At 48.9% G+C, this 11,434-nt stretch overlaps 1 protein-coding gene across 2 annotated transcripts; it reads right to left on the reverse strand.

Moving 5' to 3' along the window:
- Positions 1-3,570: 3,570 nt before the first annotated feature.
- Positions 3,571-8,149, reverse strand: allc (allantoicase). Of its 2 annotated transcripts, XM_040124568.1 has the most exons (11): positions 7,960-8,149; positions 6,790-6,840; positions 6,450-6,537; positions 5,568-5,687; positions 5,193-5,272; positions 4,971-5,103; positions 4,727-4,882; positions 4,489-4,562; positions 4,162-4,270; positions 3,958-4,076; positions 3,571-3,876 (listed from the first exon to the last, which is right to left on the reverse strand). In XM_040124568.1, exons 1-11 carry the CDS (start codon positions 8,047-8,049, stop codon positions 3,697-3,699), a joined length of 1,200 nt encoding a protein of 399 aa, XP_039980502.1. In that variant the 5' UTR covers positions 8,050-8,149; the 3' UTR covers positions 3,571-3,696. The 2 variants fall into 2 exon arrangements, with proteins under 2 accessions (XP_039980502.1, XP_039980501.1); XM_040124567.1 differs by lacking the exon at positions 7,960-8,149 and having other exon boundaries at positions 6,790-7,042.
- Between the last annotated feature and the right edge of the window lie 3,285 nt (positions 8,150-11,434).

Raw genomic sequence — 11,434 nt, forward strand, 5'->3', positions numbered from 1 at the left:
AACATTACACACTGTTGTTTAATTCAGAGATGAAAACCTCTGCTGCAGCTTTAAGTTGATTCATCATTATTTAAAGGAGCAGTTCACAGTTTCACCACTGGGTTCCTTCAGACACGTGATGACAGTTTTTAAAAATATATGATGCAGCTGAACCAGAGGCACCGTCTTTTTACTCCACGCGTTCTTCCTCCTTGTCAAAAACTGCTGCCTACATTACCCACAATGCCCCTGGACCCCTGACAGTTGGTCGGGGGATCGGTGTATGTTACTCTAGTATCAGCTAATGTAGCCTGCAGCAGAGATGGGGGGGGGGCTACAGAGGTCCAACTTCACACCCCCAGATTTTTTTAATTTCAGACTTGTCTTCAGACTCAGGGGACATCACCTGAGGACGCGTGTCAGACTCCACACAGCTCCCTTCGTGCTACTGTTTTCACATCTGCAGTCGTACTCGCCAACACCTGGAAACACCTGGGAACAGACTGAGGAGGACAATCACTGGAGTTTAACTTTAAGACCCTACCAGTCTCACACACACACACACCCACAGTAACACTGGGTCGGCCCACACATGGTGACTAATTGCCATAATTTGAGCAGGTCGTAGGTAACGTCTGAGCCGCTGACACACACGTCCGCCTCACCGCTGAGGCTGCCCAGGTGGGGTCAAAGGTCAGGTCCAAGCTCAGCGCTGTGAGTGGACGGGCGGGGTCGGAGGTCAGCTGCTCAAAAAGGGCAGGTCTTCGGCGGGACGACGGCGCGGGGACAGATGGACGATCTCAACTCGGCAATAACAACACGAAACAGAGGAAACCGGAGCTCCGAACATTAAAGATCTTGTTTTTCCGTGACGATGATCTTTCTTTCTTTAGATTCTCTTGTTTTACTCTCCCTCAGGTTTTACGCCTTTATCGTCCGTGTGACCGGCGATGCCAGTCATGTGTCACAGCTGCTGGTGAGGTTTCCGTAACGGGTTCGTGGTAAATGGAGAATCCTTTCTAGCGACTCTGGTGACCCTCTGACCCGACCACGCGACCCACCCAGCAGTGTTAAACATAAATGATCAAAGTGTAGCGGGCAGGTTGTCCACTGAGAGTCACTGAAATGTCCTGCTCTAATTCCTGCTCTGGACCCTTCCTCTAGCGCCCCCCTCGGGGCAAACTTCACATTCGGGCTCCATAAATCACTGAGATGTTGGTCGTTCGTATTGTGTCTGTGAGGAACACTGCGCCCTGTAGGTGGCTTTAGTTTGACTTAAGACCGGAAGTTGTTGTACGTTTCCATAAAGGTGTCAATCACTGTGTTGTTACTTAATGAGCAAGGCGACTCAGAAATGCCTCTTTTTGCATCCACCTGTTTTCATGACCGTTTTGAATTTGCCCAGAAAAAATCCGGAGTTTCCAGAGTGGAAACACTGGAAATAAAAAGAAATGAAAAATCTATTTTAGAAAAAGTGTTTGAGGCGGAACAGCAGCCGTGGATAAAACAGCCTGAGCGACCAAACGCTGACGTACGTGAAGCGTGAAGAGAGGAAACCATCAGGTCTGTGAGGAGCCGCGAGGAGACCGGAACCTTCCTCACATCAACACATGGAACCGGCAGAAACGTCAGGTTTCACAGCAGCAGTGGAGGGAAACTACACTTCACTCCCTCCTCTTTTTTTTTTTGGATCATTTTCTGGGAATTTAGTTAAAGTTCGCACTACGTTTGGATGGAAACTCGACTCCTGGTGTCAGACTTGACATGTCACAGGTTTTCATCACACAGTAAATATCTGTGTACGAATGGATAGAGAAAGGTTCAGTGATCCAGAGGTGTAGGAGCCATGTTAATGAGAGATTCTGAGAGTAAAGAAATTTAAAACGTAAAGATAATAAAGCTAATAATCCTAGAAACCACCACTCCTCGTTTTTCTCAGTATTATTTGTATTTGGGATAAAACATGTTGTTTTCTTTCTTGGTGGTTTTGGTACTACAGTTCCCATCATGCTTTGGTGACGCAAACCGAAGTGATTTTAACCTGGGACGGCTCCTCTCCAGATTCCCATGTGGACACAGTCGTTCTTGATCCTGGAGGACGTCAGGCTGCGAGCGGCCAGTGAAATACCGGGGTCTCCGCTGAGGTGGGAGATGGTTGCTAACTGTGGAGGAGCTAACTGTGCTAACTGTGGAGGAGCCCACTTTCCCCTTTCCAGGTATGATGCCTTTGACATTATTGTCATTATCAATATACTGATCTGAACGTTATTTGGTCGAGAAATACTTCGTTTTCTCAGTCTCCCCCAGACGAGGACAAGAGGAGGACGTGACGATTTGATCTTTTCACGTTTGACCTGCAGCGTCCGGGATCTTTGAAGAAGACGAGGCAAATTCATTTCTTCGGTTCGGTGAGGGGGGGGTGACAGAGGGAAGGCTGAGGGGGAGGCAGGGCCGCCTCAGGTTGATTAAAGTTGACCTTGAGCGTGAGGAAGAGAGCGAGCGAGCAGCAGAAAACACAGACAGACGGATGAGAAGTAACGATGGAGGAGAAGACCAAAGGAAATCAATGAGCAGCAGATCGATGGCTATTTGATTTTTTTATCTCTAATTTCTGAAGAGGAAGGTGAAGACGTCATCGATCCTCCCCTCCCCCCTTCCTCCGGATCGGTTATTTAAGGTTATTAATTGAGGAGACCCAGCCGATAACCTTAAGTCTAAATGAATGGGTGTGATGAGAAACAGAGGGGGTTGTGGGTAAATGATGGGGTGGCGAGGAGACTCCCGATGGACCAATCGGAGCCAGAGGAAGTGGTTTACTCAAGGTCGTGCCACCGTCAGGCCGAAAGGACATGAAGTGAAAGAGAAATAATTCAAAAAATTATAAAAACAAAACAAGATAAAGAGTCGATGCAGGATTTGACGAAAACTCACTGTTGCTGGACAGGAAACAAACACCTGAGCCGCAGGTGGAGTCCTGCTTCCCCATGTCAGCGTAATCTTAACGTTCGCTGGTTGCGTTCAGCTGCGTCGGAGTTTCCCGCTGCTGCTGCCCCACATGAAAGAAGGGAACCGAAAGGACCGGGTGTGGACGTATTCGGTGCCACTTGGCCGGTGGATCGGTTTTAAACACCGACAACAGAAGCGGCCACAATGACCCGCGGTTCCTCCACTTCGCTGTTTCATCGTTGATTAGTCGCCTGACCAAAGGTCATTTTGACACCAGTTTTGGCAACTGATGATCCTTTAAGTCATTTTTGAAGCAGAAAACTGAATCCCACGTCCAGTTCCAGCGTCTCTGTGTGAAGAGTCTCCGCTCTTCTCTGTTTCGTTGCAGCAGACCAGTTATCTTTGGGTTCTGGACTGGACCTTGGCCCCCGCGGGAAACATTTTTCACTGTTTCCTGATATTTTGGACTGAACGAGGAATTGGTAAAACAATAGACAGCGTGAATAACGTGAGAACGATCTATTCGAAGTGCAAACGTCACATTATCATTTTGTTATGGTGTCACAGCGTTTACACTGGATTCTGTTTGTATTATTAGCTTGTGCTCGTTCGGGTGCTGAAGTATGAATTTCCATCAGACTGTCATGTGACTTGGTGTTTTATTTGTACAATGTCGTGTTTAGTTCCCACACTTGTCGGACACGTCATTAAACACAGATCGAAACCCTGACGTCGTCTCTGTGTGTCCAGTTCACTGATGCAGGACGAGCATCAGAGTTTGGATGCTGGCATCTGCCGATTGGTCGGAGCCGCGGCGAGCGGCGCGGGTCGACCCCAGAGCCGCAGCCGGCTGACTCCTCCATCCGGGGCGATGATGAGACGAACGTGAGTGACGGGCGGGCCCGGCGTCAGCTCCGCCTGGCTGTAGAGATGCCTGTGATGAGGACGAAGCTGCAGCACGGAGGAGAAGACGTGAGGCCCTGAGGAATCGGTTTGTGAGGCAAAAAGATTTCACACACCACGGTAACCTACTTTCTGTGGGGGGAGAAGGACCTGCCATCTCCCGGACCTCCACCTGGTCCCGATGCACTCAGCCTCCTCCTCGGGGGTCAAAGCGCACGCCTGGACGCTGCAGGAGTCCGGGAAGTTACCTGGGTGGAAAAAGGTCTCCGGTTAAAGACAACTGTCCGTGTGCTGACAGAGATTTTCCGAAGAACAGCTGAGACGTCGCTCCACCTTTGAAGTGGTTGGTGTCGACCTCGACGCCGCTGATGACTCCGGGGTGACCGAGGCGGAACACCGCCCACTCCGAACCAGGCACCTGCAGGATCCCCCGCTGGTCCGCCTGCAAGACAACCAGCAGGGTGCCAGTTGACAGGCCAGCTTTTATTTATGATCAGACACAACAGTGTTTATAAAGTTATTGAGGACATTTTGGAAATTCGGGACATGTTTTGAAAGACATTTTGTCGAAAGTGCCGATTGAGAGTTTAGACTTGGTTTTACTGTTAAAGTTAGAGTTGGGTTATTATAAGGTTCAGGTTTGGGTGTGTGCCACTAAACCTTCAGTTCTTTGGGTCTGTCCAGTCTACGAGCTGTTTCCCATCCGTCAGCCATGTTGGCAGCTCGACCGAGGCCTGCAAACACATCACACCAGTGTCACCAGTGTCACCAGTGTCACCAGTGTCAGTCCGGCGGGAGCAGCATTGGCTGATTTAACATGATGTCGTCTACCAAGATAGTAAACGAGACCTTATTTCTGAGGACAACAAATGTGCGAATTAAATGCACTGATTCCAACCAATCATGTTGCGTGGATGCCCAAAGTGGGCGTCGCTGTAGCCGAGGCAGACTCCCCCATTGGTCAGAGCCACCAGGTCAACATCCTGGTGGATGGAGACAGACGACCAGTCTCTCTGCCCGACGCCATACACCCGCAGTCTGGATATCCCTCCATCTGACCACACACACAATTTCTGTACTGTATTAAACGTATCATACAACAGTTTGTGTGTGTGTGTGTGTGTGTGTGTGTGTGTGTGTACCTGGGTACATGTTGAGGCGCAGGTGTGTGACTCTGTGGTTGAAGTTGACCTGGAAGTAGTTATGGCAGCAGTCTGAGTATCCAGGTTTCAGCTCCGACACACGCACCAGCTCCGGCCACGCCTCCGAGCCCAGCTGTCAATCAAACCAGACGTCACAGGGGTTACCAGGGAGACCGGCTGGTTGTCAGTAGCGCCGTGCATACATCCCCCTCTCGGGGTTACCTTGGCGACAGCAGCCAGCTGACTGTCAGAGGCGGCAGTGCCGGTTCGGTCTCCTTCCAGGGTGAAGGTCGGGGGTTTGTCTGGTCAGGAACAGGAACTGCTCTTCAGTCGTGCTGTTCAGAACTTTGTCAACGTTTGTTTTGTGATTTACGCGGAAAAGAAACTGTTTTTGTATCTGGGCTCCGTTTAGACAAAGCAAACCAGAGAAACTTGGTTTAAATTTTCAATAAATGAGGACATTCAAACGCCTTCACAGATGAATTTCAGGCTTCGGAGATACAACCTGCTCCGGGATAAACAGACCCTCGTGTAGACTACGAGGAGTAAAGCATAAGAAGCCCGGAGATGGCGAGTATAGGACGGAGCAGCTCGTACCCAGGCATCCGGCCTGGATGGAGACGCGGGGCGAGTGGTTTCCAGTGAAGAAGGACGTGTCGACGTCGAAGCCGGCGATCAGCCCCGGCACTCCGAGCCGGACGATGCACCAGTCATGACCTTCAGCAGGGTTCGAGAAACACAAAACCACAGAAATAATAATGTGCCGACCTGTAACAGAGCCCGACCGATACCCACAGACTTAAAAGCTGTTCTCAGGTCAGCCGGTTCTGAAGAGGACCTCTGGGTCACAGAATGGGCCTCTTACTGAACCCTTACACTTTATCAGTTTTGGTGTCTACTGTACGTGGCGTTGGAGCACTTTATCCTTTTGCACAAATATTTGCACAGTTCTCTCATATAGTCTCAGGTATTGTAATGTTTATATCGTCTAAAGCCTTTTTCATTTCATTATCTGTTTTCTTACCTTTCAGCCTGTCTCTTGCTGAAGTAAAGTCAATAAAGTCTTAAAATTGAATAATACACCCGCAGCGGATCAATTCAACTCAAATATTGATATAAAGATGATCCCGTGTCCATCAGGCTACGTAAGAAGATAAGGAGTCAGAAAAGGTGACGGTGGAAAACAGTGTGGAATGAATGTGTTCTCGCCTTCCGTTATTACCTCACTTACTTTGGGGGGGTGTGACATTATTCGTATTATTACTATTAATCAGAGATCAATGTGAATGTAAGTTTACTTTAAGGAATATGTGGCGCCAAGAGCCAGTTTAGTAAAAACAAAGCAAACATAATTCACTTTGCGAAATTGTCCAAACTGGGGAAAAAAAGGAAAGAAAAAAGAGAACACAAGGCTGTTTTCTGGTGTGACTGGCTGGATTTCGGAGAACAGGAGAGTTAGTGGGAGTTTCAGATACTAACCAGGTATCCTCTTCCTCCTCGTCTCCCATCCGTCCATCCACTTTCCAAACTCGGTGAAGGCAGAGGCGACGAACTGTGGCGTCTCTCTCTGTACCAACATTTCAGTTAAAGCATAAGTCTGGCGATCTCCTCTATTTTTCTTCTTGTAACAAATGTGGATTAATGCGCCGCTGAAACTAGTCCCCAACAAATGCTTTATTTCCTTCTGCTTGTCTGTTAGAAACTACAGGGAGCAGCTGTTTTAGGAAAATCTTCATCTTTAAAGTGAACCAAGTGTGTGATTAAGCGGAACCTCAGCGCTGTTGATCATACGTGCTGCTGGCGGATCAGATTATTTTACCTTCAGCAGGTTTGCAGCCGGAGCGAACCATTCGTCCGTCGCGAAAATAACCTGAAAGAGCAGCAGGGGAACATGACAGAATGTAAAACGTGACATTTCAGCGCAAACCAACAAAGGTTTGTGCTGTAAAAACTGTTCATTATCAGCTGAACATGTGAACAAAGTTAAAGCTGCAATAATCAATATTTTAAAGGAATAGTTCAGCATTTTGTGAGCAAACGTTTGTGAGTATAATCAGGAAAATGTACTTTAAAGCTGTTACACTTTTATATTTTAATTATTAATTATTAACATTACTGATGCTTCCATGTTTAAGCAGCATTTTACTGTTTTGTGTAGGACTGCAGCTGATGCTTATTTTCAATCTGGATTATTTTCCTGATTAACTGACTGTTTGGTTCGTAAAAAAAAATGGTGAAAATGGTGAGAAAGGCTCGTCACATTTAGCCAGAGCGACACCTTCACATGGTTTGCTATTCCAACCAACAGTTCACACCTCAAAATGGCTAAAAATACACTGAAATGATTAAGAACAGAAGCAGAAAATCCTGACCTTTGGGAGACGGGCATGATGAAATGTGCCCATTGATTTTCTGTCGATCAACTATATGTTTCAGCTGTACCTGCATTTGCTGCTGGATAGTTTATTCTATAGTAAAGCCTCATACTGTATAAGATCTTCATACAGTACAGTATTGGAGTAACTGCACTACGTTACATTTCACTACAAAATCAGCCTACGAGCAGCTGTGAAGGTCACTAACTATCAGAATAGATCTCGTTTGCTTAACCTGCACAGAAACTGAGTTGTGGTGTTGCAGGGGTTTTTTGTGTCGGGCCGCTTCTCTGTTCAACGCCGGTCGCTAACATGCTAGCCACCGCTACGTTACACGGCGATGACACGTCAGGTGAGTTTACGGCTTATTCTGCTTCCCAGCAACAGAAATCAAAATCAAATTTCAGGGGGACTCCTGCTGTTCCTGCTCCGTTGTGATACTGTCATATTAATACAATCATCTAGGATTACTGAAAACTGTATGGACTCATTTTCAGGCCACGTATCTGGATTGAAAGTCTGCAGCAACTGTTGTTCACCTTGTTAATAAGTCTGCACGTATTGAGTTCATGGATGAACTGTATTTGAATGTGTCTCTGCTTGGCGTGACTCACCCTCCCACCGACCGTCTCGCAGGCCAGATCGTTAAACTGCAGGAAGTCCGGCTCCGCTGCCGCCTTCGCCGCCGGTCTCCTCTCTGCCATGCTCAGTTTTTGCCGAGGTTTCTTCTAAAAACGCAGAGAGAAAAGCTGAAGCGGCTGCTCGTCCTGCTGAATCCAGAATAACCGGTCAGCCAAGCCTCTGTCCTGCAGGACAAGGTTCATCGGCTGCTCAGTCACACAGCAGGCTGTTTATCTAGATGTGCGTGTGCGGGGGGGGGGGTTACTCACTTCACGCACACGTATGTGAAGCCCACGACGCTGTGTTGATATGGCACAGCAAACACAACCTTCACATTCATATTGAGACGACCACACGTCCACTCAAAGTCACACGGATTCAGTCAACACAATGTTTATAATCTTCAGCTTCATCTACTTTATTGGGACAACGAGCAAACACTGTCTCCTACCGACAGACGTGTCCAGGTTGGGGTTGGTAGAGCACAGTGCTCTTTGTACAACACATTTCATACACAAAGGCAGTTCAAGGTTCTTTACGCGATGCAGTCAAAACATTACAACGAACAAACTACCTCGGCACCTCCCCCAGGTCAGGGAGTCCAGGGCCTGCGAGGGGAGCTCAACGGCGAGTGCCTCGAGCGGGGCCAGCTTGCATCCCTGGATGAAAGCTGTCGCAGAGAAGGGCGGGACCTTGGCGTGATCGCCCTGGGCTACGAAAACCGGTTCTAGGGATGCGAAACGTCACCCCTCTGTTGGGTACAGCACCGGAGTTGGTGCTGGAGGCGGAGCGGTACCAACTAGACATAGCTGGACTTATCTCTACAGTATGTGCAGGCCAGAAGGGGGAGGCCCAGAAGGGGGAGGCCCAGAACGGGAGGCCAGAAGGGGAGGCCAGAAGGGGGAGGCCAGAAGGGGAGGCCAGGAGGGGGAGGCCAGAAGGGGGAGGGGGAGGGGGAGGCCAGAAGGGGAGGCCAGAAGGGGAGGCCAGAAAGGGGAGGCCAGAAGTGGAGGTAGGAAGGGGGGGCCAGAACTGGAGGCCAGAAGGGGAGGTCAGGAGGGGGAGGCCAGGAGGGGGAGGGGGAGGCCAGAAGGGGAGGCCAGGAGGGGGAGGCCAGATGCCGGGAGGGGGAGGCCAGAAGGGGAGGCCAGAAGGGGAGGCCAGAAAGGGGAGGCCAGGAGGGGGAGGCCCAGAAGGGGAGGCCAGAAGGGGGAGGCCAGACGGGGAGGCCAGAAGTGGAGGCCAGAACTGGAGGCCAGAAGGGGGAGGGCATAAAGGGGAGGGGGAAGCCAGAAGGGGGAGGGAAGAAAGGGGGAGGGGGAGGCCAGAAGGGGAGGCCAGAAGTGGAGGCCAGAAGGGGGAGGGGGAGGCCAGAAGGGGGAGGGGGAGGCCAGAAGTGGAGGCCAAAACTGGAGGCCGGATGTGGAGGCCAGGAGGGGGAGGCCAGAAGGGGGAGGGGGAGGGGGAGGCCAGAAGTGGAGGCCAAAACTGGAGGCCGGATGTGGAGGCCAGGAGGGGGAGGCCAGAAGGGGGAGGGGGAGGGGGAGGCCAGAAGGGGAGGCCAGAGGTGGAGGCCAGAAGGGGTACAACTTCTGTGCTCACAAAAGAAGAAAATTGGGTGTGGGAGGAGTTCAGAAAGGCCACAGACAAGGACTTTTGATCGGCCTCATAGAGTTTCTGGTGAACAGTCAGGTCCCTCATTGAATCGCCAAGGCTGTTTTCAGCAGGGGGGGCGTTAACTGATAACCCAGTCTGAGGATAGTGGACTGTCTCGCTTGGTATGGCTCGTCAGTGTCACATGGAGGTCAGGGACAGTGCCTGTGGACTGGCAGGCTGGGGTGACAGCACCAGAAACAACAGTCAGACAAGAAGACGTCTTTAAAGCCTCACCTGGAAGAGATGAACCAATCAGAACAGTGGTGACAAAGGGAGTGGCTGGCATTGGGAAATCAGTCTTAACACAGAAGTTCACTCTGGACTGGGCTGAAGACAAAGCCAACCAGGACATACAGTTCACGTTTCCATTCACCTTCAGAGAGCTGAATGTGCTGAAAGAGAAAAAGTTCATCTTGGTTTTTAATTAGCAGTGCGTTTTATTTATTTTTTTGCCTTTTATTTATTAAGTGATGTTGTAATTTAACAGAGTTTTTCCCCTTTTCCTCAGTTTTAATATTCCAATATCCTCTGTCTTCTAGAGCTTCCATTTTCATTGAAGTGGCTGTAAAATCTATTTTCTCAGTCCGTTTCTTACTGTGAATGATGGGGTCCAGCACGAACATGAGTACGAACAACTTTTTGCCAGATATAAAAGGCTTTTTGTGATTTCACATGTAGGATCTCTGTATTCGGGTTCTTGCCCGTGCGTTTCTCACTGGTCCGAAGTTGATAGGGCCCAGTTTGAAAAGGTTATCACCGGCACTTCAGAGTTTCGCCACATTTTAATCAAAATATGGTGACGCTTACGGGGCTGTTTGCTTATGTCTGTTTTCCACCTTCTGTCAGATCTGATCAATCGTCATCCACACAGCTCTCATGAAGCAGAATAGCTGAGTTGCATGTGTTAGTCTCTTAACAAATACATCTTAGGGAGGGTTTTTTTTCCCAAACTTGAACTAATTCTATCTTATTTTGACATGAACTTTCAGCTTTATAAAGAGTTTAAGATTTGAGCTTTGGGGGTAAAGAATCACTTTTACTTTTGTCAGTGTCATGTAACAAAATGATTCTCCTTCCTGATAACGTCTGTTAAATTATTTGTAATAGCATTAACAGTGGTTGTATTGTTTTGATTATAAGTAATAATAATAATAACAAATTTAATTTGTTTAAAACAAGATACAAATTCTTTACAGAAATAAAAGGCCTTTAAAGAAAAGGGTTTGAAGAAGAGGTTTAGAAACAGAACCTATCTGGAGCAGGGAGTTCCACAGCTGGGGGGCCCTGACAGAAAAGGGACCGGGCCCCTTTGACAGACGCCAGGCCCGAGGAACAGCCTGAAGGGTCCTGCCCAGGGATCAGCAGTTAGACTTGAATGTGACGGCTCCTGCGTTGCGTCCTGTGCTGAGCTGATCTTCAGCTCATTGGATGGTCAGTTAGGTCCACCTAGTGGACAGACAGTAGAACTACACCCTCTGATGTGTGATTTCTCTGACACTGACTGGGTTTGTGCCACAGCCTGGACTGGTTTTGACGTCACCCTTGGATGCTGAAGTTACGAGGAAGTGACCCGTCCTGAGATCAAACGCACACAGACACCGGGACTGACGAGGGAGAACCAGCAGCTTCTTCTGTCCAGATGTTTCCTCTGCACCTGAAGGTGGAACGAGTCTGCAAGTCGACCAGAGGTGAGTTCAGCAGGTGAGAATCAGGATCACCGTTTGACGGGACAGTAGAGTCTCAGAACTGGTCGTTTGTTGTGTTTTCGGTTGTTGGCGCTGCGTGTGCTTTAAAACACAATCATCTTACCAA

Source organism: Xiphias gladius, chromosome 4 (assembly GCF_016859285.1).
Source record: "Xiphias gladius isolate SHS-SW01 ecotype Sanya breed wild chromosome 4, ASM1685928v1, whole genome shotgun sequence".
NCBI classification, from domain to species: Eukaryota; Metazoa; Chordata; class Actinopteri; order Istiophoriformes; family Xiphiidae; genus Xiphias; species Xiphias gladius.

What these genes read in the sequence shown, in the direction of transcription:
- allc (XM_040124567.1), bottom strand. Translation starts at nt 6,996, where the DNA reads ATGCTGAACTATTCCTTTAAAATATTGATTATTGCAGCTTTAACTTTG. An exon ending in AGCTGGCTGCTGTCGCCAAG is followed by an intron (nt 5,104 to 5,192) that starts GTAACCCCGAGA and finishes TTTGATTGACAG; the next exon opens with CTGGGCTCGGAGGCGTGGCC. An exon ending in CGACACCAACCACTTCAAAG is followed by an intron (nt 4,077 to 4,161) that starts GTGGAGCGACGT and finishes TTTTCCACCCAG; the next exon opens with GTAACTTCCCGGACTCCTGC.